Here is a 26,074-nt window from a genome sequence, read left to right as displayed (position 1 = left end):
CCGCCGGGACGGGGCGGGGCGGGGGCTGCGGCCGCCGGAGCGGCGGGGACAGGTGCCCGGGGCCGCGCCGTCGCTCGGAGCCCCCGCGCTCGGACGCCTTTCTCATTCCTCTGCCCTCCCCAAACGTTAAGCGCCCCGCGGGGACGGCGCGGTTCCGCCTGGCCCGCAGGTGCGGCGCTGCCGCCTCTCCCCGCGCGGCTCCATCGCGCCCAGAGCTCCGCGGACACGGGGTGAGCGGCGGCGGCCGCGCGGGGAGCGGCGCGAAGCGGGGGGCGCCGCGGGAGGCGGCCGCCAGGGGGCGCTGCGGGGCGGCGGGAGCCCGGGGGCACATGTTGGGGAACCCCTGGGGGTGGGAGAGGGGCACCCGGGGCGGGGGTGGGAGATGGGTGCCTGGGGGGGGGATGGGGCAGGTGGGGACCCATGAGGGTGGGAGCTGGGCACCCATGGGGTGTCGGAGATGGGCATCCATGGGGGTGGGAGATGGGTGCTTGTGGGGGTGGGAGAGGGGCACCCATGGGGTGGGAGATGGGCGCCTGTGCGGGTGGGAATTGGGCACCCATGGGGGGTGCTGGGGGCAGGTGGGCACCCATGGGGGTGGGAATTGGGTGCCCATGAGGATGGGAGATGGGCACCCATGGAGGGTGATGCGAGGTGGACGCCCATGGGGAATGATGGTGGGAGATGGACAACCAAGAGGGCTAGTGGGAGGTAGGCACCCATGGGAGGTAATGGGAGGTGGGCACCCATACGGGTGGGAGATGGGTGCTCGTGGCAGGTGATATGGGAGATGGGCCCCCTTGGGGGGTGATGGGAGGTGGACATCCTTGGGGGGTTATGGGGGTAGGTGGGCACCCGTGGGAGGTGATGGTGTGAGATGATCACCCATGGAGGGGTGATGGTGGGAGGTGGGCACCCATGGAGGTGGGAGATGGCTGCCCATGGAGGGTTGATGGAGGAAGATGGGCACCCATAGTATGCGATGGTGGCAGACAGGCGCCCATGGAGGGTTGATGAAGGGAGATGGGCACCCATAGGAGGCGATGGTGGCAGGTAATTGCCCATGGGAGTGATGGTGGGAGGTGGGCACCCATCGGGGTGGGAGATGGACACCCATGGAGGGGTGATGGCAGGAGATGGGTGCCAGTAGGGTTGGTGAGAACCGCCGTGCTCTGCCAGCGCCGCCTCCTGGGCTGAAGGTCCCTGTGTACCAACAGCGAGGGCTGCAGGCTGGGGCAGGAATTGTGGCATGGCTCCCACAGGAGGTTGAGGTGCTGCTGAACTATGGGACAAGGAGGTGAGGGTGGGAGTGGGTCCATCCAGAGCTGTTATTCTGGAACCAAGGTGCTCTGCTTTCACCTGGGAAAATAATATTCCCAGCAAAAAAAAACCAGGTGCACCTGGGGCCCATGGAAGCACGTTAGACTTTTTCTTGGGAATCTGGGTGTCCCTGCTTAAGTCTTCTCCAGGTGCTGCTCAGAGATACAAACCCAGGATGGTACAAACCCAGGATGGAAAATAGTCAGTGAGACTTAAGTGTGGCTATTGAAACTATTTGACCTCAGAGCAAAAAGAAGTTGTGTGGCAGGGTGAGGTTTGGAGTGGCTGAGACACCCAGGTAGTGCCCCAGCACATCACACCATGTTTATCAGAGGAAGTATTTGATTCTTCAGAAGAAGCAATGTAGCAATGGGTTGGTAATGACATACTGGAGGGGAGCCGAGGCCTGAGTTATGTGCAGCTATCGCTTCAGCAAATGACTCTTCATGTGAGCTATCATGTATAAATTGGCATTTCTGGTTCCTCTTTCAAGTCAAGCCTCTGTTTACCTTTATTCTGAAATTGTTGAAGGGGTTGACTTCGCTTTGTGAATCATTGTTTTGCTGCAAGTGTAGTTGCACTGTAGCTGGATTGCTTGTGTAATAAAAATTTGTTATTTCGGGTAATGTGCAGTGGCAGAGTTTGGACCTTGGAGAAGTGAGATGGGTCTTGGTAACGTCTCTCAAGGGTGTTAGAATTTTTACTCTGATTTTGGAATATAATTTGAGATGAGAAATTTGGTTTGTTTTCTAATATGGAAGCACTTCTGTAATTCTACTTCATTTACTATACGATTAAAATAATTATGAGTATTTGTAATGTACCATGAACTAAAATTAATCTCCATTCTGCAGTTAGAAATGTTGGTGAAATTTCAACTTATTCAAAATCAAAGTCTGTCTTCAGTGGGGAAAAGGGCTGACGAAGAGAATCTGAAATGGTATAAAACGTCCATTGATGATCTGTTCCTGAGTCCCTATGCTCTTCTCAGGGGGGCTGTTGTGAAGGTGGCTTCTTTTGTTATGTGATTTGCTTTTTGCAAAAATTCCTAATCTGCAGTCACCATTCTCTGCTTACTTAAACGTCTTTGAGTACTGACAAAAATAAGAACCATTAGTCACATTCTGTCATTATCCCTAAAAAATAAGTTTTTGTTTAAAGAAAAAAGTATATGTTTCGGGCTCAATACAAGTTCCTTCTTGCACAGTATCCAAAGCTGAAAAGTGATACATCCCAAGGAGATCAGCAATTGACTACCCTTACACATTTAGAAGTGTGTCTCCCAGCTGTTTCAGAGAGGCAGACTTGTGGAAACACTTCATTGTTATTACAGAGGTTCTTTGATGCAGAAGTAATGAACATTTTTTTTTAAAAAAAATCTTAATTTAACAGTTAAAAAAGTAAAAATAATTTGTATTCAAAATAGTGTTAGGTATACGGTAATGCATAATAAGTATAAATGAGAAATAGTTGTATGCTGTAACACCTGAACATGTAAATTGGGGTATCAGGGGTTGGTGCTGGCTGTGTGACCCTCTCAAGACACTTAAACTCTCTCTAGATCATTGGTTTCATTTGTGGTAAAGGTAATATGACCTAATATTTTGCCAGTGTTGTAGTGTATTCTGTCACTGGGTGTTTATAGGTTATATTTGACTCCCGGAAAAGATACTCGGGGACTTGTGTGCATAATGGTTACCTTGGGCAAAGAGGTAACAAATGGTGGGACACGGACAAGCAGTACAGGGAGGCTGCCAGTGAGCGCCCATGGATGCTCTTAAGTGCATGAATTTGCTTAAGTGAAAAAGACAGGAGAAGGCCATGACCAGATAGTGAATTCTGCTCAGAGTGATCTTCTAGTGAAGGTGCCCTTGAGGACTGCTGCTGCCATCAGGACTAACATTCACTTTTCCAGTATTATTTGCAAGGATGGTTTTATCCAGAACGATGTCGCCTTGTACAGTGGAGCCTGAAAAGAACAAATCCTGAGGTGCCCTTTTCAATTTTGTGTGGCCATGGTGGAGAAGATGAAGGACAGCATGATCTCCACCTAGAGACTTGTAAGTGAATTCCTCACCCTGAGAGCAGGCAGCAGCAAGGGTCCCTTCTATGGAACCACAGGTAGCTTATGGAAGCATTTGGAAGTATGGCATTGTTCATACCTATTTGGAAGCCTCTGTGGCTGTAACTCATAATTTCAGTAAAAATTAAGTCTCTTCAGAGCTTCCAGTTTGAATGGTGTATTTAGAGTACTGGTGCTGCTCTACCTATTCTGAACTGCCCCTGATTGTGTGTTTGGATGGTTTGGGCGTTTCGGAAGTGTAGATAAATAGTGTGTGTACAAACAAGCATTCAGCAGAGAAAGAGAATTTGTAAAGTTTCTGTAAGTGTTGCCCTTATACCTGTTCCACGTTTATCCTTCACCTCCTTTTTTCTAGGTTGTGGTTGAAAAGGAACCTGGGAAGGCAGAGGCAGATTGTACTTCCTGTGCTGAGAAGCGTGGACAGACTTATTCTATGCACAACAGACAGGTATTGTTAACAGTTTGAGATGTTAGTCTCAAGCATATGTGCCCTCTCAGGAGAAGCAGCTTGTGGACAAGAAGAGCTTGTTATCTACAGTAACTGATTGATTTCTCTTTTCTTTTTCAGAGGACGCTGACTGGGAAAATAGCTCGTTATGAGTTTATGTACAGTTAACGGAACTGGCTCTTCAGGCAGAGGGCCCAGAACATGTCTTGGAAAAGGAGAAAGACCTAAAATCTGAGAATGTGTGAATATATTTGGCTAGAAAGATGAATATGGGAAGAGTCTCTGAGAAACAGACATGGCAGTATTTTATGGAAAAAAGAAGAGACAAGTAAGTCTTGCCTTGAAAAATTTAGATGTTCTGGGCTGTTTATAATATTTTAAGGTAAAAGATATTTCAGAAGGTCACCAACTCTTAAAGACGACTGTTGTAGAAGTAGGTCAAACATGAGCAGTAGTATTTGAAGAAGATTTATATGGCACCAGTTTATAATCCAATCAGTAGCTTTGCTCTGTTCATACTTAGCGAGCTGTGTTTTAATAGTGAGAGGGATGGATTCCATCGCTTTTATTCATGTTGAGTTGCAGTTAGTGGAATTAATTCTTGAATAAAGTATGCTCAGCATGAGGATGGGTGATGGAATCTTGCCCAGATGGAAATATCTTTTACGGTTCTGCTGTATGAGAGAGCAGCCAGGAATGGTTGGACTCAATGATTGTGGGGGTCTTTTCTAACCTAGTGATTCTGTGAACATAGGTAAATCTAGCATGCTGCTAAAATTGCTTCAAGCCATTCTTGTAGCTTGCTGCACTATTGTTACAGCTGAATACAGGAGTTGTTTTTAAGTGATCCTCCCCCACCACCCCCCTGCCAAGTTTGAGCTGTATTAACAGAAAGATTGGGAAAGCTTCTGCTTTGTTACAGTCTGTCCTGTGTTACAAGGCCAACAGAAGATAGGTGGGGGCTAATGCAATTTTGCAGAAATGGCTACTGAACTGCAGCTGTGTATAAACGTCAGAGTTTATTGGAAATGTTTAATTGTGTAGTGTCCTTAATGCAGTTTTCTGACATTTACTTTCATTCTGTGGTCTAGTCTTCTGCCTTGTGCAACCTTCTTATAGCAGGAAACTACTGGTGCAGTTTTGTACACATCTGTAAAATCTCTTGGAAAAGGAAAGGATGCCTGCCTGGTAAATTGATAAATACAATGTAGGTACAAAGTGCTATTTTTAGCATTGAACTGAATTTATTTTGAAGCTTAATAGTATTGCTTACAGTATCACATAAAAGCATGAGACCATCTTTCAATGAAGCAAACCCCAGTTGCATAAAAGACATTGTGTGTATGACAATCTCCCCTTAGCTGCAAGCAGCTGGTCTAGCCAGTTGCTTTTCTTAGGTGACCTTGGAAGCCAGTGTACAGAAAGAGAGGTGTAGGAGATGAATGGAAGGAATTTGGATACCTCTGAACTTTAACCAACCTGGCTAAAGTAAAGGCCTTTGGTCTGGTGGTGCTAATAGCCCCCCTAATTTAACACTGCCCTAACTGAAATGCAAAATTAATGAATGGCCACTCTCTCTGATGCAATTCTAATTAAGTGTGCTGCATTTTCACTAGGATCTTATTCCTCTACTGAGGACCAAGATAGAGAATACAAGAAACAGCAGTAGTATCATAGCAGTACTATAATTTAGCTAGCTGAAATAGGGGTCTGTATGGTAATTAAATCAACAATCCTCAGTTGAGTCTGGACAGAGCCCTAGAGTTAGTGTCCTCAGTGACACTTGCAAAATACACACTACAACCTGTAAAGATCACTTCTAGTGAGAACCCCCAATTTACTGCTCATCTGCTTTCCGAGGATGAGAAAAACCTACTAAGCAGATAACTGTAGAGAAAACCAGCACATTGTCTTATTCCCACTGTTGAGGAAATGTTTGCATCCTTCATCTTGGAGAAGTATACCACTAGAAATAGCTGGGTGGTAAGTAAATGCATTAGATTACCTATTTAAATTGCTCCTATGATAGAAATAAAACAAGAAAACTTTATTTTAAAATAATTCTTTAAAAAAAGTCCATTATGTTAATATAGTTGTTAGTAATATAAAATATCTGATACGAATATAAAATATTTAATAATATAAAACTAAATCTTTGGATTTTCTGCCACATAGAAGGTTCCTTGTACTAAAGTTGTGGCTTGTTTTGTTTTTTAATAAAATTTATATGTGGTGTTAAAAATAATTTGCACTAACTAATCCTCTTAATCATTTAAGATAGAAAAGAGGCTTAAGAGCTTTTGGCTTCTAGAAAGAAGTGCATGGAAAAAAGTGTGACTAATGCCGACAGTTTAGGTAACTAGCAACCTTGCTATCATTTTAACAAAATAATGTTACATGCTAGATTTTGAGCTGTGACTCAATAGAGAACAAAGGGACAGGGTGTAAAGCAGAAGGAGCGATACAGCATCCTGTCTCCCAAGTTCTGCTTTCAAGTCCACCCTCCAAACAAGTCTGCCTTAGGAGCTGCCCTGTATCTACAACGTTAAAGGCCCTCTCTGCCCTGCTTCACTTTTGCTCCTGTCCCATCATTACACTGCGGCAGCGTGGTAGTGCAGTGTATGGTTGCATATATTGGCCCTATGCCATTTCTGTGCTGGCAAGATTCTCTCTGGGGTCGCTTCAGACCCTCTGCAGCTCCTGTACACTGCTGGAGAGGTGGGCAGGGACTGCAGTGCTGACTAGACTCTGGTTCTATGCCTGTTCTGAACTCTTTCTGCAACTGGTCCATAAAGTAATCCCCAAGACTATTCCTGCCGTCTTGGGAACAGTCAAGCCTGCGAGCGTTGGTCAGCAGATCTCCCATCAGCTTGATCTTCCGGATTACGGGCCCAATAAATTGTTTCTTGATAGTGCTTGCGCTATGAGGATCTCCATTTTCAATACTCAGGGCATAAAGCTCTTCAAAATATCGTATCACGGTTTTCCACTGTACCATGGCTAGTTCCAGGGCTTTCATCAGACCAAATGCGTACTCACAGTTTGGTTTCTAAAAACAAAGACAGAATTACATTTATTTAGAAGAACAGCTCATCTTACTGCATTAATTGATGGTTTCCTGCAACTTACCTTGTGCTTTAAACAAGATGCACCAGGATTTTGCAATAACTCCTTCTAGTTTGGAGCATAGGTTGTTATTTTTGTAGAGCTGGATGTCTGGAAACACATGGAAGTGGCAGAACCCTTTTTCAAGGAACAGGGATTTAGATAGCAGCAGCTATGCCTGAGGAGTGATCTTGCACCAGGAAACCCTATCATAGAATCGCAGAAATGTTTGTGTTGGAAGGGACCTTAAAGATCATCCAGTTCCAACCCTGCTGCCATGGGCAGGGACATCTCCCACTAAATCAGGTTGCTCAAAGCCTCATCCAGCCTGGCTTTGAACACCTCCAGGTAAGAAGCATCCACTACTTCTCTAGGCAACCTGTTCCAGTGCCTCACCACCCTCACAGTAAAAGATTTCTTCCTCATATCTAATCTAAATCTCCCCTCTTTCAGCTTAAAACTTTTACCACTTGTTCTGTCAGTACACTCCCTGACAAAAAGTCCCTCCCCACTGTTCCTGTAGACCCCCTGTAAGTACTGGAAGGCTGCAATAAGGTCTTCCCCAATTCAAACTGAATATTCAGAGCTTTTCAAGATGGCCTTTTTATTTTTTACTTTCTACAGCTTAACAACTACTATGATAAATCAAAGAAGAGCATTCTCTGTTAACTACTTACAGAATACTAATCTGTAAGAGGAGAATCAGCCCTTTGGCCTTCAACAAATGGGGTAGGATTTTTCCCTGATAACTTTGAGTTATTCCTTTGTACCTATGCAAGCCTGAGTTCAAATTCTATCTTGAGCTGTGCTCAAAGAAATCAATCAGTGCCCCAGGCTAGATGTTGCTACCTTTCTTAGGTGCTGATGGCTTCTAGGTTTCTACTTAGTTTCAATATGGAGATGATAAGCGGGCTGTTTCAGCATAGTTCAAGGGAAGTCTCATAAACTATTACCACACATTGGAAAACAGCAGTCTCCATCTCAGTGAAAGAAAAAGGAGACCATTGCTTATATTCTTTTGGGCTAGAAAGCAACCACGTAAAGTTAGGACTGTATATCTGACAGCTTCTAGAGAATCACAATCAAAACCAAAAGCCTGTACACTACTAAGACAGGGAAATTACATCTAGAACTTTAATAGTGGATGAACGCAGAGATCAGAAGTGCTAACAACATGATGCAGGAAGTTAAGAGTAATTACTACAGATTGCAACTGCTTGAAAACTTGTTGTCTACTACCTACCTGGATGTATTTAGAACAGTAATGACCTCCTCTTTCTTGCTGATACTTCATCAAAGCCTCTGCGGCTTTTCTCTCTTCCAGAGCATGATGCAAGAAGAACTTTGAAACATTTGGTAGAGCCACATGCGACTGGTCAAAATATTCACCCTAAGCACACAAAACACGAGCATTAAGATTTGCTGGAGATAGGACTAGGTTGCAGCACAACATAGCTCTATCAGAACATGGGAGACTCCCAATGGAAGTTTTTCTACCAGCACAATCACTTTGAAGATCTTAATCCAAATTTCTGCAATAAATAAAGTAAGCAGTTACAGTCTTAAATGAAAAAAAAAATATACTTCTAGTAGAACTTCTGTTAATAATGGACAGGTAACCGTTGTACTGATGTTCTTTCTCCACAGCAGTCAGAGAGCCTCAGAATATTTTATTTATGTATGGTTGGAGGGGTGCATGTTGGGTGTTTTATTTTTGTTGTGTTTTGCAGGGGAAGGTTGGCTTTTGGTTTGTATTTTAAACATAGTCCCAGCATAGGGAATACAAGATTTATCCCTTCAAGTCAGCATTCCAGTGAAAAATTAGCTTTCAAAGGTATGCGAAGGATGAGGCAAATACCAAAAGAGAACAAGCACACATTTGCATCTATTTATCAGCTTTATTATGGATAATGTTATTCCAAAATAAACACCACTACCATTGAACTACTCTGTATACCCTTGTTTGTATTGTACGTAGCTCATGCCTAGCAATGCTTCAGAAGTCTTACAACCCTAAACTAACTGCAGGCCTCTTTCTGTTCTATATGGGAGCATACAGTTCTAACCACTGCAATATTTAACTATGCTATGCCAAAAACTTACCAGCTCTTACAGTAGAAGCATTTTATCAATGGTATTACTGTCTCATGAAGGGGAGCCACCAGGTTATACCATCTTCAGCACTGGCTCTGCATAGTTCCAGTGCTGGAGAGAATGAGAGGCAACAGCCGTGACTATGCCAAAACAAACGAACCAAGGGAGCCACAGTGTCTCAATTAGCCAGTTCCCTAAATCGGCATATGCACTACAGCACAGCATTTGTCTCTTGGACACACTATGAATTGGAGTAACGCATATCAAGTTGTTAGCTTGTAGCCTGGCTAGGAGGGGTAAGGAACAAGTGTGTGTTTTTCTGCTTCTTATTGTCTTCCCCACTTTCAGCTCTTACCCTGCTTAAATGTAAAGTACCTCTGCTTCATCTACATTGCTCTGTTTTGAAAAAAGGGAGGAAAGTTATATACACAATGCAAGTTTATGTTTTTCTCCTGTATTTTTAAGGCCATCTGGCATACTCCAGACCTGTGACACATGTATGCATGGGTGCCCATAAACCACTCAAGAAGAGACACACTGGAATGTTTTATTAAGAACATTCATTGCAATATTTGCATAATTGTTTCCCTGAAGTCATTTATTCATGTTTCTGTTGACAGAGTCAAGATTCGGTGTTTTATAACCAGTTCCTCAGTGCAAGGATGCTGTGTGACATCAAGTAGAGCACAAATTACCAGACCTGCTTAACTGTAAGGTAAATTTTGCATGTCAAACATTAACTATTTAATATGTCCACATTTGTAGGTACAATTTATCCACAATTTCTCACTGAGCTTTCTCCATTTCATCTAGCTACCAGTCACTAGTATTGTTTCAATCCACATGCTTTACAAGCAAAGGTTTTACTGCACATTCAAATTTTTATTGGACTAATATGCGACACCATGCATAATTGAAGGATCCTGGGGATCTACTGAATACAGTTTGCATTGCTTCTCAGTGGATGGTTGGCATCACAAAGGCTAGTGTCCGTCATTCTGGTTTTTGATTTTAATGGGTTTGTTAAAATATATATTGCCTTAATATTTGATCTGTAGCCAGACATAATTTCAGTATGCATGTCACATAGTATCAGAGACAACTTTTTAAATTCATTTCAGTGTTCATGCTGCGAGACAAAAAACTCTTTAGACGATAGCAGACAGCGATGTTCACAAACTGTTATTTCACCAGTTCACCACACACGAGTGTTTTACTCGTGTAAACTCAAAGTTTGGGAAAAAAAACCACTCAGGAGTCACCCTTCAAAGCTGCCCCTGTTCCCTGCTCCCATCCCTCTTTCCACAGACACAACTCCCTTTGTGAATGACCCACAACACACAGGTGTCCGATTCCCCTCCTGCTTGTTCCAGACCTTGCTGCCTGTGCTGCCCCATGGGGAAGGGGAGCTGAAGGGAGCCCCTGGATCCGCTTGCTGCAGACACCGCTCTGCTGTCATAGAATCATAGAATCACCAGGTTGGAAAAGACTTATTATATCATCTAGTCCAACCATTCTTGGCTGCCACTAAACCATGTCCCTGAGCACCTCATCTACTCATCTTTTAAACACCTTCAGGGATAGTGAATCAACCACCTCCCTAGGCAGCCGGTTCCAGTGCCTGGTGACCCTTTCCGTGAAAAAGTTTTTCCTAATGTCCAGTCAGGACCTCCCCTGGCGGAGCTTGAGGCCATTCCTCCTTGTCCTATCACCTGTCACTTGGGAGAAGAGGCCAGCACCCTCCTCTCTACAACCTCCTTTCAGGTAGTTGTAGAGAGCAATGAGGTCTCCCCTCGGCCTCCTGTTCTCTAGGCTAAACAACCCCAGCTCTCTCAGCCGCTCCTCCAGCCTTGTTGCTCTTCTCCAGACACGCTCTCCCCAAGCCCTCCCGGCGGGTCCCCGCCGCCTTACCAGCCCCTGCAGGCAGTAGGCGAGCTCCAGCAGGGCTCCGGTGACCCCGCACAGCCCTTCCTCCACGGCGGGGGGGAAGCTCTGCCTGACGCGGCTGCCGGGCAGCGGGCGGTGCGCCGGGCAGGCGGGCAGCGCCACGCGGGGCCGCTTGGAGCGCGGCTCGGCCGCGACGGGCGCCGCCATGGGGCAGCGGCGGGCGGCACCGGGGCGCACCTGGCCGCGCGCGCACCTGGCCGCACCTGGCCGCGCGCCGGCCGATATAGCGCGGGCACCTGGCCACGCCCCCAGCCGCTGGCCACGCCCACGCCGGCTATAGCCACGCCTACATCGCTGGCGGCGCCCGCACAGCACCTGGCCACGCCCACACCAGCCACTAGCAAAAGCCTGATCCCCGGCCACGCCCACTCCTCCCCTGGCCACGCCCCCTCCGGATGGGGGGCGAGCGGCGCCCCGGAGCTCCCCCAGCCCGTTCGGGAGGCGGCGGGCGCGGTCGCCCGTGTTTCAGTGTCAAACGGCGCCGTGTGGCGGGTGCTGGGGCTGCGGGACACGTGCCGGGCACCGAACAAGCCCTGGGCAGGTCCTTGATAGGTTTGGATTTGGCGCTGAAGAGTTTGCGTCGAGCCGGTCCTATCTAGGCGGAGTAAACCATTTTCAGGATCTAATAATCCTTAATCCAGTAATTTTAAAAGCAAACAGGTTTCTGACTTTTTCAAGTACTTTATTGCTGGTGAAGGGGCTGGAGGACAAGAGGAGTGGCTGAGGGAGCTGGGGTTGTTTACACAGAATCATAGAATTGCTAGGTTGGAAAAGACCTTGGATCGTGAAGTCCAACCATTACTGTCTGCCACTAAACCATGTCCCTGAGCACCTCACCTACCCATCTTTTAAACACCTCCAGGAATGGTGACTCAACCACCTCCCTGGGCAGCCTGTTCCAAGGCCCTGTTGCAGCCTGGAGAAGAGGAGGCTGAGGGGAGACCTTATTGCTCTCTACAACTACCTGCGAGGAGGTTGTAGGGAGGAGGGATCTCGCCTCTTCTCCAGACGAGGGGGAATGGCCTCAAGCTGCGCCAGGGGAGGTCCTGACAGGACATCAGGAAAACGTTTTTCACAGCAACAGTCATCAGGCACTAGCAGAATTCGCTCAGGGAGGTGGTTGAGTCACCATCCCTGGAGGTATTTAAAACACGGGTAGATTAAGTACTTCATGGTATGGTTTAGTGGCAGATAGGAATGGTTGGACTTGATGGTCTCAGAGGTCTTTTCCAACCTGGTGATTCTATGGTGGAGCTCTCTGTGTTACTGCTTGAATATTTATTTACCTTTAACAGATTCAAGTCAATGGAGTAGAAATATGAGTAATCTCAACACCCTTAGACTTCGATAATTTTCTGTTCAGTGACTTTCTCTTTAGTAAGCTTAATGTTACGTGCCGTTCTTGGAATATTTTCTAGCCAATCACCCCACTCCCCCATAAACCCAGGATGCTAAAGGCAAAATCATTATTCCGTTGCACATTTTAATTGTTATTGGATCTGACTGCCTAGAGCAGAGCACACATCCTCTGAGAGAAGTCACGTAAAGATGTGAGAATATTGCTCATGAGAAACTTAGGTACTTCTGGTTCAGTTCCTCCATCTTTTATGCTCTTCAGGCTGCTTTCTGTATTGTAGTTGTCCATCTTTTTCATTCTTCTGATTCTTCAGGCTGTTTTTAAGTCGAATCAAAAGTTTCAGCAAATAAAATGCAAAGCAGTGTGGTAAGTTAATCTTAAAAATACATTTAAGTATATGCTTATTTTAAGCATTTGGGTAAAACTACATATGATTAAAACATACCTGTTAGGTTTGCAAGGCTAAAGTAAGTACCTAAATCAATAAGTTACAATATATTCATTGTCAAGACAGTTAACAATATATGTCCTTGTTCTGCAGTTCTCAATTAGGGGCACTAGGGACTTTTGCTGGGAAGGTGTACTTCTAACAGTTACCTTTTAGCTCCCTCCATTCCAACTGCCTTTGTTTTAACAGTTAAAATAGTTCCTATTGTTTTCTTATTCCAGAATAATCATTTGACTGTCTCAGAAGAGGAGGAGCAAGTGTATTGTCTGTGTAGGCATTGGCATCCTAATCAAAACAGAAAACTTGATGACCTCCTTTCTTTGGACAGTCAAAATAATTTGAAGTGTAAAATCACAATAGAAAGCAAGTTAGCTAATGTCTCTGTGGAAAAGCTTATAGTTACATTTTGTTAGGTGAACATTCATGACTAATTTCTGAGCATATCAGCTCATTGATACTGTTTCTGTATTAGTGGAATTCTGGTCCCTTGGAATCATAGAATCATGGAGTGGTTTGAGTTGGAAGGGACCTTAAAGATCATCTAGATCCAACCCCACCCCTGCTATTGGGCAGGGACACCTCCTATGAGACCAGGCTGCTCAAGGTCCCATCCAACCTGCCCTTGGAACACTTTGCGGGATGGAGCATCCACAGCTTCTCTAGGCAACCTGTTCCAGTGCCTCACCACCCTCATTGTGAAGAATTTCTTACTAATGTCTAGTCTAAATCTTCCCCTCTCCAATTTATAGCCATTCCTCCTCGTCTTATCACTACATGCCTTTGTGAGAAGTCCCTTCCCAGCTTTCTTGTATGCCCCCCTCAGGTACTGTAAGGTTGCTATAAGATCTCCTTGGAGGCTTCTCTTCTCCAGGCTGAACAACCCCAGCTCTCTCAGCCTGTCCTGGTATGGGAAGTGCATCTTTTTAGCCCTCCTCTGGTCCCGTTCCAACAGCTCCATATCCTTCTTATGTTGAGGATTCCAGAACTGGGCACAGTACTCCAGATGGGGTCTCACAAGAGTGGAATAGAGGGGCAGAATCGCCTCCCTCAGCCTGCTGGCCACGCTTCTTTTAATGTAGTCCAGGATATGGTTGGCCTTCTGGGCTGCAAGCGTGCATTACTGGCTCATGTCAAGCTTCTCATCAATCATCACCTTCTCTGCAGGGCAGCTCTCAATCACATCATACCCTATCCTGTATTGAAATCACAGATTGCCCTGACCCAGGTGTAGGACCTTGCACTTGGCCTTGTTCAACTTCGTGAGATTCACACAGGCACACACAGCTTGTCCAGGTCCCTCTGGATGACATACCAACTATTTGGTGTGACAACTGCACCACTCAGCTGGGTGTCATCAATATTATTATCCCATTTCAGTAATGGAGAACTAAGATGCAAAGACATTTAAGGCCACCTATGATATATGGGACTGATCTTAACACTGACTCTAAATTTAATCTCTGTATGTTCCTTAATCCGTCTTCTATGAGAACATAATTCAGTTTATTTTGCTTTGTAATTTATAGAACAAAAGGATACACGTGTCACTTATACTGTAATTAAATGTATTGTGGAAAAAGTCCATTACAAATTAATGGAAGGATTCTTGGTACATAGAATGAGGTAGTGTCACATGATGGATATATCTGGACTGAGTAAAGTATCATTTGTTTGAAAATCTTGTGACCTCAAGCCTTGGTTTTCAAGAAATGCTATATCCTGGGGAACAAACCCTTTGTTCAGTTTCTTAGTTGCAAAATTTCAACATGGCATGGAGTAAGTGCAGCTGCCTGGTATCTGGTGGGGTTGCTTTTAAGACAGGTTGCTTTCTTCCCCACCTGCCCTAAATGGAAGTTGAAGTCTTTCGTCTCTCTCCCAAACTGTATGCCTCAGCAAACTTCTTACCTGCTTGAGGTAACAATATCTGTGCATGGCTTTGATGCAACAATTGAATCTGGTTTAGATCCTTATTCCCACGAAATCCTGAAGTGAGAAGGTACTTCACATGTTTCCTCGGTGAACTGATGTTGAGGTGAAAAGGGCTGGACACAGAGTGATCTTGACCAAGGGAAAAACAAGAGCAGATAGTTATGTGCAAGTCATTGCAAAAAGGGTTGGCGACAGGATTGACCATGTTTATTTCCATAATTTAGGATTATTTAAATGTGTAATGTTAGACATATGCCTTAATGAAAGATCTCTTTATTAATTTTTATGATTTTGGATTATTTTGGTTCAACACATTTTGAAATGTGTTGAAAGTGTATGGCAGAGAGGGAAGCCAACCAACCACAGTGTAGTGTATGGAACTGCAATTAAAATTCCAGCAGAGTAAGCTCTTACACACCCTCACACAACCCTCCTACCAAGCCCCAAGCCATTCTTCCTCCTCCCCCCACCTTCTTTTTATTCTTTGGCAGAGTGCAGCAGAGAGGGCTGTTACTGCTTGTGGGATTTAGCAATCATCTGAAAATATCCTTTCTGCCGAGACTACTTTGCAAATTTTTAGTTGTATCTGGTCATTTGTAAAGCTGGGCTCTTCAAGCTGCACTTTGTAATCTGGTGTTGATATTGCTTGTTCTTTAATCACAGGTAGCAAGCGTTGTGGCTGTTGCTTCTATCCAGCTGCCACCTGCTAGCTGCTTTCTAGCTGTGCCAGATTTTTCGTGAGCTTTGCAAACAGTATATCTAATGCTGCCAGACCTTTTTCATATGTGAGCATTCAGTGCCCATCAATAGCTATGGTGATAACAGGGGGCCGTATGGGGAAAAAGTAATAAGTGAATAAATGTATGATACGTACGCCTGTGACTTAGCCTTCTTCATTGATGATTTCGTTTTGTAATTAAGTGAAACCTAAGCTCTTTGGCAGGAAATGGGGAATGATTCATACGAACATCCATGAATTCACAGTTGCTTGTATTGGACTTGAAGTCACTTACCCGATTTTTCTATATGCTTTTCCATTCTCAACAGGTGCTTCATTTCATTTATTTTATCTGATCCCACTCTTTTTTGTTTGTTTGTTTTTATTTCCTTTTTTCCTTTTTCTGTGGAAGAAAATCCAGCAAGACTTCTGAGTTGTTTTGTTGCCTTTTTGCACCATATGACTCATAAAGTTAAAAAAGTAGTCTGAAATTTGGGACATTGTTACTTAAATAAGCAAAGAAATGTTACTTTTTTTAAACTGTTTCTAAGTAAAACTGGTCATCAGCAAAACATGAGATGGCCCTGGGGTGACAATTGCACTGTGACCAGGCAGTGAGGTAGACATTCTGGAAAATGTTTGTTTGTATGTCAGTAAGCAGATGGAAAGGTCCAGTTTGTTGTAGTGCTGTGAAATCAGCGTATTTTACCAATACAAGAGACAGATGTTCCAAAAGTAAAAGTTAAAGCCTAGTCCCTTTGAAGTCAGAGTCTTGGTCTTATTGGTCTTAAACAGAGCAGACAGGAGCCTATTTGGGGGGCTTTTAGGTACTGAAAATTACTATGCAGTGCCATATCTACCAGTATATATATTCAGTTTACTAAAATGAGGTACCACAACGAAATTCTCTTTGCAAAATACTTGGACTAATTTTGATTTTGGAAGTAATTTTTGAAGTGCCTTTTTTGGCACACACCTCAAATACTCCAAAGCTTATTTTTTCCATCATCTTTAACCTTCTGTCACAGAGTAGGAATAGAAGGATTTCCTAATTCATGCGATTTTTTTTTCTGCAGTGTTTAAATTGGATTATGTGTAATTAATGCTTGCATTTACCATGGGACGCTTCCAGTAGCATAGAGTTTGCATCAGGTCATGCTGTGAGGAGACGGGCAGCTCAGCTTCTTCTGACAGGGTGTTGCAGGGGCCCTGAGAGGTCCAGTGTCCTGCAAGACTGCAGGGAGCCTCAGGCCACCACTGATGCTCAGAGCTGCTTTGCGACTTTGGAGTTCAGGGCACATCCTGCCCACGTAGCACCTGCCCTCACCCTCCTGCTGGTCCCCACGCACCACTCCCTTCTCCTCTCCCTCCCTGTAGGCTCTTTCCAGCTGCTGCCACCACCGCACTGCTCAGGCAGACTCATCCTCTCCCTTAGCTCCCACCCTCCCTTCCATGGGCCCCAAGAAGGCTTCATGCCAACAGCCTGGTTGAGGTCTGTGGGGCAGGGAGCTCTGCAGTCAAGCCGAGGAGATATAACTGCATCTCAGCTAACTGCATAGGTGGATTCCTAGCTGTGACTGCTGTCCTGTCTTTACCTGGTTTGTTTGACACCTCCAGCTGTTTTGTTGCATCTCAAGTCAAGCTGCACATGGCCATGTTCCATGTTTGAGTGTATGTGACATGTGCATAGACTTCTTAGTGCAGTGGCTGGAGGTAAAACTACACTGCAGCCACACCTGGCTTGTGTCTAGGAGCCATATATCACTATTTACTCTTAAGCATGTATCACTCTCCAATGCAATTTTAAATGTTGATGATTCACTTACGTTGAGTTGTCTTCCCCTAATCTTTTCACCTGGTATTTACAAAATTGTTAGGGGTGCTGACTAGGCTTCTCAGCTCATCTGTGTCTTTAAGAGCCCTGCCTCTGCCAACGCTCAGGAAGTCTGTGGTTTGGCTTGGACAAGAGAGGCAGTGAGGAGAGCTGGGCCCTCTGTGCTCCCTGCTTCTCTGCCTGATGGCTGCAGAGGGCTGGCAGCCAGGCTGAGCAAGCTTCAGCCTTGTCAGCAGCACTGGCCCTTCAATCTCCTTTTCTTCTCTTATAAATACACTTGAACTGTAAGTGGAATATTCATTTCAAGTGGTACTGGCTGATACTACCCATTTGATTTTTTTTTTTTAAAGGTTGTATTTAGGAGTAAGTTAGAATAAATTGGGAGGTTCCTGTGCCTCTGAGAATTTGTAATTGTTATTATAAACCAGATTTTAAAAAGTATAGGCCAGCAAACTTAAGGCTTATCCTTGCAGTCTTGGCATATCATAAATCCAGTCATTTATTGCAGGTTGAAGCTATTGGGTCTCAGCACTGGAGCAAATTTAAGGGGATTCTGTGGAATTTCTGAAAACATGTGGTGCACCCCAGGCAGCAGGTTGCATAAGGGCTTGTGCAATCCTAAACTGCCTACAGTCTGTCATAATCCATATACCTTGCCTCTCTGCTCTACCTTCCTTTCCACAGCTGTGAGTAAGAATCTGTTTTTATTTTTGGATGAATGAGAAAATAAGATTTGACATGTTGAAAAGGCAGTGCCTTTTTTTTTGTGTGCAGTCTATGCCATCTGAAGTCAGTGACTGCAGGTAATGCCTTCCAGGCAGTGTAAACTTTGGTAGGTGTACTCTGTGGCCCTCCAGGGAGCATCAGACCTACCTCTTCGAGGTGAGCATAAGCTGATGCACTTTGTACATACTCGGAATATTTAGGCCAGGAGAAGTAAACTACAAGCAAGGGATGAAAACCCATAGCTCCTCTATGCTGCTAATGCTCATAGAGTCTCTGCTAATGCCAAGAGCACCTGTTTTTGAAGTACAGGTGCTCCTGGGAGTTAAATGTTTTGGTACCATTCGCTACTTGGTTTAAGAGAGAAGAAGTTAAAGCCACAGATGTGGTAGGAAGTGTGCAAAATGTTTGCAGGTGAAGAGGCAATGACTCTAAATGTTTTAGCTTTCATAGTCACAAAAAAATAAGAATGAACCCTTTTCACAGATTTTTATTTGAAAAAGAATCCTTTCAAAGTTCAAATGAAACTGCTCGAGAAGGAAGTATGAAATGGTTCTTTATTTGAAACTTTAATGTGAACATTCATCAGTTTAATGTTTGTTTTAAATTTTGTATTAATATGGTTTTAGTGGTGGTGAATCAGACAAACCAGAAGTGGGTAATTTCACTCAAACATCATAGAATTTAAAGGCTATGCTAAATTCAAGGGAAGTAATTCTTCTATTTTGAGTAACAAATGGCCCTTTATTGCTGCTTTCTGCTCAAAACACCTCTTTTAGGCCATCTACATATTATCCTGCATAGTGTTAAGTGTTGTGATTCCCTAGGGCATCTCTTTCCCTATCACTTTCAGCTTAATTCCATTTTAATGGCTTTACATATATGATGAAAATCTAATAATGGTAGGTGTTAGATTGTAGTCTGTTTGTGGCAGCATATCCCAGGCAAATTTTGTGCCAATTTGCAAAGATCAAATTATTTTCTATTTCAACGTCTTTATGCGGAACACTTGTTGAATGTCATTCTCCAGATTTCATTGGAATTATGAGGTGTAACTCAGAGTGTGTTTGGCTTCTGTCACTTAAGGCATCTAGCACCATTAACTGGTAATCTTGGGAAGTTATTTGTTCTGGTCTTTAGGAGATGGTGGCGTTACTCACAGTGATGCAGTGAAATGCTTGACTTCTTTTTTTATTTTTAAACCACTAGTTCCAGTTGCTATCTTTTTTAGAATTTAGAAATTGCTGTGCTGAGTGTTTACAAATTTCACAGGACATTTTGTTCTCTGATTTAAATCCTGCATACCAAGAGCTTGCCTGGGGCAAAAGCAAAAAAAAGTTATCTTTGATACTCCAAAAGTGGCTGAATAAATCCCATGCAGCTGGCTTGCGTGAAATGTGCCCAGTGACAGCAAGCCGCAGAGAGGATTCAGAGGGTTAGGAAGAGCTCTGTGGCTGTCAGATGCTAGGAGTGTTTTATGGCTTTTGCTGTGAGGGGCAGTAACATGTTTCCATACTGTTCAGTATTAAGTGTGCAAAGTGGTGATTGCCACCTGGTTCCCTCAGGCATATAGGTGGACAAAACTGATAAGTGTGCAATGTTGCCATCTTTTTATGTTTGATGTTTTCCAACTTTGGAAGTGTTTAAAGCCTCAAAGGGAATCTGTGAGTCTGCAGCAGCTGAGAATATGGGTCTAGCACTGGACATTCCTGTGTGGTTGTGTGAATGTCTCTGCATTGGTGAGGAAATGGCATTGTCTAGCCTGTACTGTAGTGTTCGTCAAGGGAAATTCTTGGAGACTTATTTAAGTGGGCAAACCAACGCAGTACAATTTACACTTGTGTGTACTTGTGGATGAGATGCCAGTAATTGCTATGAATTGGAGATTATTTTTTCTGCCTGTGTTATTCTCACCAGCAGCTCTGGTCCTAGAACTATCTCCACTTTGCTTCTTTTTGTAACGCAACCCAGCTGAGACATGGTCTCAAGAGGAAAGTGACTTAAACAAACCTAGGTCTTGGAAACTCATGAATTAAAAGACGTACGGCTCAGGAAAATAAATTTTGGAATACAAAGTCATGAAGGCTGTGACTCGTTGACATGAGCAGCTTGTAGCAGGGTCGTGTTTTCCTCTAATAATGCATGAACAGGAACTTGGAAAAATCTGCTTTTACTCGTGTTGTGTGAGCAGAGTTCTTTTGGCAGGGCTCTGCAGTGCCATTTTTGTGGATCCAGCTCCATTCTCAGGCTCCAGTGAACTTCCAGGTTCTCTAGAAACAGGCCCAAGAGTAACTCTAAGGAGTGGTGCCAGATTTGTGGAACTGACCTTTGGAACTCAGAATGGCAGGACTCAGAAAAGAAAAAATAGAGGCTTTAATTAATACAAGCGTTTATCATTAATACACTAACAGGGACTTAAAAAAGAGATTGGTATGCATTGAGTTATAAAACAGCTTCTAGCAAAATGAGAGAAGAAAATTTTCCTTGGATCCAATCTGGCTGATAGCTGTTTCTGGCAGGTGTTTTATGTGCTCTTCCCCTGTCATTTTAGAGGCCATACACTGATGTAGTGCTCTGGGCCATGTGGACCACCAGTCTGAGCAGATGCATGGCAATTCTTATGATGCCTGTGCTGAAAGACTGCTCTTAAGGGACCTTGATGGGGTTTGATTTGATTTGTTCCAGAATAAGATTGCCTTTCTTCCTGTTGGAGCATGCTCCTGATCTGGACTCTGGGACCCCAGCAGAACTGAGGGACACATCTTGTCAGGCACTGGTAAGATTGTGGTACCTATGTACAGGGGGATGTCGAAGTCTGATATATATAGCTTGTGACTATCAGCTGTTTGGTCTGAAGCAAGGGACTGGAAGTTTTCTTTCCTTTTTTTATAAAGGGAGATCAGTGCAGAGCAAAGAGAAGAGGTGAAAAATCCCTAAGAAATCTAAAAGGAGAAGAGAGTCCACTGAGAGTGGACTGAATCTTTTATTGGTCTATATGAACTTTACTTCAAGAGAGTACATGCTTTAACTGAGCATGTGCCAGCTGAGGACTTGGCCCACAATGTCCCTTATAAAGCTCTGATTCCTCCCCAAATAGTTTTTCCTTCCCTCTTCAAAGAGGCACCTGTTTTTGGTGGAGTTGATGATGATACTGGATTAGTGCACATGCGGTCAGCCTGCTTGGCCTCGGCCCTTTGGACCCAAAATGAACTCCAGCTGCTGTTGTCCAGAGCAGGTGCTTCATCCAGCCGGAGCAGCTGTTTGCATGTACACTGTCATGGCCAAGAGGAGGGGGTCCCCTGAAGTACCCAGAGGAAGAGCTGTTCAGCAGTAAGGAAGGAAAAGGGAGTGTGTCATGGAGACCTGACTTCCATACCCTGCATTTAGCAGACAAAAGTTGTAGCCTTTCCTTGTGGAAATGGGAAGTAGTGGCTGTCACTCTGCATGCACTGAGGCTGCACAGGACTGTGGTGGACGGTGGTTTCCAAAATGAGGCTGAAGGACCACTAAACTGCCAAGCCTGTACTGTCAGTTGATGATACGATACAGGTACATGACAGTGTGTGAGAAACTCTGAGGGCTCATAGTGTTTCACAGTTGTTCAGTGTTCGAAGTCATTGGTTTAACATTCCAGCAAGCTGCCTGGAAAAAGTGAGAGGAGTTGCAGAAGTGTACAGGCTAATAGCCTGCTACGTGTGATAGCCTGCTACGTGTGATAGCCCAGGCTGACTTCACATTCACGCCACCAAAGCCAGCAGTGAGGGAAGAAAACAAAAGCAGAGATAATTTGGGGTTATGAAGCAGGCACCCGGGGCAGTATTGGGAAAATGGAGGGTGAGCAGACTTTGGAGGGGCATACAGAGATGTGGATGACTGGGAGGTAGCAGCCAGAGTTTGAGAAGGGGGAAGAGGTAGCCCATGTCAGATGTAAAGCAGCAGCAACCCCGCATTAGAGTGAAGGTGAGAGGACAAGGATGCAAGTTTCATGAGGTAAGGGAATCATGGCTTTCAAAGGGAAGAAGGAAGCAACTCAGAGTAAGGGCAACCCAGATCTGCAGCAGGAGGTACTGGGGGAGTACCTTGCAGAGCAGACACTCTTAACTGTATAAACTGTTCAAAGTTATCCCTATTGCAAGACTCACAGCCAGCTCCTTCCAAGTCACTTCCAGCTTAATATTCAACTTCTTCCCCTTGGACTGTTATCACCGACCCGGCAGAGCTCTCTATGCAGTCCTGCACTCTATTTATTCACATGCAGACAGTGACAGCCCTGCTGGCCTCCCTTTCCATGAACACACACCATTTTGGCTGTTCCTGCATATGTCACTGTCAGCATTAACACCAAATTCAATGTGACTCCTTGGAGTCCTATACTTTTGCCAATATTCACTAAAGTTACCAGAGTCCTTTCAGTTTCTCTGATAACCTGCATGTCCACTTTGCGTCCCTACCATGTGCATGGTTTCAGTCATATCCCATCAGCCAGGCTTTTCATTCTGTGTGTCTTTGCTGACTGCTCAACCGACGATCCAGTGAATCTCCATATAGAGGGTTAAATGCTAAGCAAGGACATTTCCGTGTGTAGCTATAAAAGGATTATTCAGGCCGTATTTCATTTCAGCATGGCCTAAGAACAGGAGAAAAACATGAATATTGGAGGCCTCTCTTTGTCAGGAAATGAGATTTCCGCAGGTACTCAGTTGCAAATGCTCCACATGCTTTTAAGGCTTGGCATATGGCATTACTAAACCCTGATTCAGGATGCAAGAATGTCTCATGACCTCTGCCATGTAAACTGTGTCTGGCCATGTTTGGAAATCAGCCGTCAATGATGACAGTAAATGAGTAGGGGTGAAAAGAGCAGCTTGGCTTCAGCACTAAGCAAGACTTGTTAAACATTGTAAATACAGATGTCCAATTCATATTTTGAATAATCAATATTATGACCTTTTCTGTAGCAAGTGGCAAGAAGATGGATTGTCTTTCTTCATCTCCTTGATGCTTTCTCAGGATTTGACAGTGTGGCAAAGCACTTCATCCCATTACAAGATTAGGTAGGAGTGATAACCATAATTCTTATATAGAATTGCATAGCAAATTTATTGATTTAAGATCGTCTATGTGGTGTCAGGGAAATTCTTCCCATTTTGGTTTATCCACTTCTTGGCATGGTCAGGTTATCCAGCTCACTTCACTTGTTCTTTTGGACAAAATACTACTCCTGCTGGTACAGGCCTGTACAATTTCTGTCCCAGCATAGCTCTTCTAACAGGTTTTCATCTTATTTGTATTACTTCTACATGAAAATTAAGGAATTAGAGAAATAACACCAGAAACACTTCATGAATGAAATTCTCAAGGCTGTTAAGGAGATAGTTGCATTAGCAATAGGGGGGTTCTGTGCTCATTCTGTGTGCACATCCCTTGGACATGTCCCTGTTACACATGGAAAGAAACATCACACATGACTATTACAAGTGTGTGATACATGTCTGTGTGAGGGGAAGACGTCTTCTGGTGTCCTCCTGGTTACTATCCCTGTGCTATTTGCCACTTTCAGTAAATTACAGTTCACTTATGCTGCTGTGGGTTTGTCAGCAACACTTTCCTACTGTCTCCTTATCTGCATGGCTGGGTGATACACACACTTATTGCTGCTTCTCTGGTTATGAAATGGCAGCTGTTGCCCTGCCTTCTTCCTCTGTACTTCTCTTCCTCAGCTTCCTTGCACTGTAGTAGGACTCAAGAATAATGGAAGTGCAACTTTCCACTCCTTTTGAAGTAGTATTTTCTTTTTTAAAAAAGCAAGCCAAATGCTGTTTTCAGAGTGGCCCAAGATCTGCCTTTAAGTGCAGCAGCACATTTAGTTTTGTTTTCCAGAGATTTTTAACCAACTTGGGGTGGAGAAGAACTTTGGATAAATCAGCGCTTGTCTCTTGCTGACTTAAATGTAATTAGGTACCAAGGAGTTTCATGGATTCAAGCCATTCCTAAGAGGTGTGTGGCTATGTCCAGTGTCCTGTCTGCTGAGGAACAATAGAGTGAAGTACTTTGGGTGTAGTAAGTCAAAAATTACTAATTGTTAGATTAAGACTAAGGAAATAAAGAGCTATTTAGAAAGCAGGCTTCGATGTTATGGGGATCTGCAGAACAGAGGGTTTTACTTTGTATGAAGCGTATGTTATGATGTGCAGGAATTCCCAATTCAGGGTCAAAAATACTGAAAGTGCCTTTTTACCATAGAGCCAACAATTAGCTTGCTGCCAGTAGGAAAAACAATCCTTAAGTGGTGAGTGAGAGTAGTGTCAGAAATGGACTTTGACAGAATGGTAACATACAGTTAGAGGGAGTGACATTCTTCACACCTGCTGTGGTGCATAACAGTAGCTGGCTGACTTAACCCGTGGCACTACAAGTAGAGCATTGTGCTATGACACAGCCTGGACAGCGATTGAATTACACACCGATTAGGTCTTCAGCTTCTCTCTGTCAGTGTGGACAATGAAGAATCAGAGAAGTGGACAAGAGAGCTTTAGCAGGCCTTGTGCTCTCAAACGGAGGAGGATTATTTTGTAAATGGTAAATTGTGTTGGGGCCAAGAGTCGTAAAACTGAGCTCTTGCCCTGCTGCTGCCTCAGAGGCATAGGCTTTGCAGAAAAGCCCTTCTCCCCCCTACTTCTATGGACTGCTGTGATCCGGGGAGGGGTGGGCACGTGGAATCTACTCCTTGTTTTCTCTGCCAAAGGAGGAAGACACTTGTACATTTGTACAGTACTTGTACTCCTCACTGTCTCTTGCTACCTTTTCTTAGAAAGGGCATGTGATTAAATTAATCAGTCTTCTGCCATTTCCACAGGGATGCGGATTTGCCTCTCACTGAGGTGCTGCTGGCTGATCCACTGCCTGGTAGAGAGTGTCTCTAAAACCTGATTTAACCTGAGGCATGCGCTTTCTCAGGAGGTCTGCAATAGGGTGAAGAGTTGCAAATGTTGCATCCATTCCTTTCTATCATCTGCTTCCGTACACAACTGCAGTGTCTGTACTGTGCTCTGCTCTCAGCGCACTCACCTAGAAGTGCTCCTTGTGATGGAGGTTTGTACTGAGCTGGTACAGAGAGGACTTCGCTTTTGTTGCAGTATCCCTTGTTGCTGTGTCATTCACAGAGATGTTTCTTCCTTTCCTTTATTCCACTGGGACCAGCTGCTCTACATACAGGAACCAAAAGTGGCAAGTCTCCTGTATCCTCATTCAATTTTCAACTGAAGTCTACATCACATGAACTTTTGGGGTTTTTTTTGAGAAAGCTTTTTTTTTGAAAAAAAATCCATGTTGAACTGGAGTTGGGGAAACAACTGCATTTTGTGGCTGATAAAGTGTATGGGAATACAAAAGATTCCCATTCCATCTGGTCTTGCACATCTACTCCATGTACCTGTAGCTGTTAGGCATGAGCGTAGACCCAGAGATGGCTGGGACTAGTTTGCCATGCAGATATTTATCTGATGACCCCATCCTGTTTTCTAGAACCAAAGATTTCTTTGTGATAACGTGGATGTAACTTAACCTGAGTTTGGATTAGGCGTATCTCATACCTTATTTACTTTGCCAGTAAATAAAAAAGTATGTGATCATTGGAAATATGACTTTCTTAATCTGTAACTACAAAAAAAGGACAGTCTTGAAAATCCAGCAGTCTTTCAAGTCATCTTAAGACATACTGACCCTGAATCATCACAGTGAATTTCAACAGCGATGATCCTGTTAGTGATTTAAGAACGTAAATGTGGTTGAATACATGGAAAACTGTATCTTGTTCCAGTTATCTTTATTACTGTAATAAATGATACTAACTCTCCCTACAAACTTCATCTTATCTGTCTATAGAGTTGGCATTTATTTTATTTTGAACTGGGAAGTAATGCATACCTGGATTCTGTAGATTGTAGAAGGCTTTATGTGAATACCATTTGAAGATAATTGCTTATGCTCTGGGTACTAGTTTGAATGAAGAAAAGATACTCATATTTTATACTCCTGAAAGCAATAGCAGATTTGCTGTAATATACCAGTT

General features: G+C 44.1%; 1 protein-coding gene and 1 long non-coding RNA gene across 2 annotated transcripts; one reads left to right on the top strand and one right to left on the bottom strand.

Moving 5' to 3' along the window:
• Positions 1 to 44: 44 nt before the first annotated feature.
• On the top strand, positions 45 to 25,871 carry LOC138721078 (uncharacterized). The gene is made up of 7 exons (XR_011337505.1): positions 45 to 230; positions 3,233 to 3,377; positions 3,756 to 3,848; positions 3,969 to 4,176; positions 9,668 to 9,762; positions 20,689 to 20,779; positions 24,860 to 25,871. It is a non-coding gene; the product is annotated as an uncharacterized lncRNA (long non-coding RNA).
• On the bottom strand, positions 4,985 to 11,230 carry LOC138721077 (ferritin light chain-like). The gene is made up of 3 exons (XM_069857724.1): positions 10,959 to 11,230; positions 8,197 to 8,343; positions 4,985 to 6,897 (listed from the first exon to the last, which is right to left on the bottom strand). Exons 1-3 carry the CDS (start codon positions 11,139 to 11,141, stop codon positions 6,394 to 6,396), a joined length of 834 nt encoding a protein of 277 aa, XP_069713825.1. The 5' UTR covers positions 11,142 to 11,230; the 3' UTR covers positions 4,985 to 6,393.
• Positions 25,872 to 26,074: the final 203 nt, after the last annotated feature.

The sequence above is a fragment of the Phaenicophaeus curvirostris genome, chromosome 5 (assembly GCF_032191515.1).
Source record: "Phaenicophaeus curvirostris isolate KB17595 chromosome 5, BPBGC_Pcur_1.0, whole genome shotgun sequence".
Classification (NCBI taxonomy): domain Eukaryota; kingdom Metazoa; phylum Chordata; class Aves; order Cuculiformes; family Cuculidae; genus Phaenicophaeus; species Phaenicophaeus curvirostris.
This window is presented reverse-complemented; position numbering and strand designations above follow the sequence as displayed.

Coding starts and splice junctions, on each gene's coding strand:
- LOC138721077 (XM_069857724.1), bottom strand. CDS start 11,141: ATGGCGGCGCCCGTCGCGGCCGAGCCGCGCTCCAAGCGGCCCCGCGTG. Junction 8,344..10,958: donor CCTACTGCCTGCAGGGGCTG/GTAAGGCGGCGG, acceptor TTGTGTGCTTAG/GGTGAATATTTTGACCAGTC. Junction 6,898..8,196: donor ACTGTTCTAAATACATCCAG/GTAGGTAGTAGA, acceptor CTTTGTTTTTAG/AAACCAAACTGTGAGTACGC.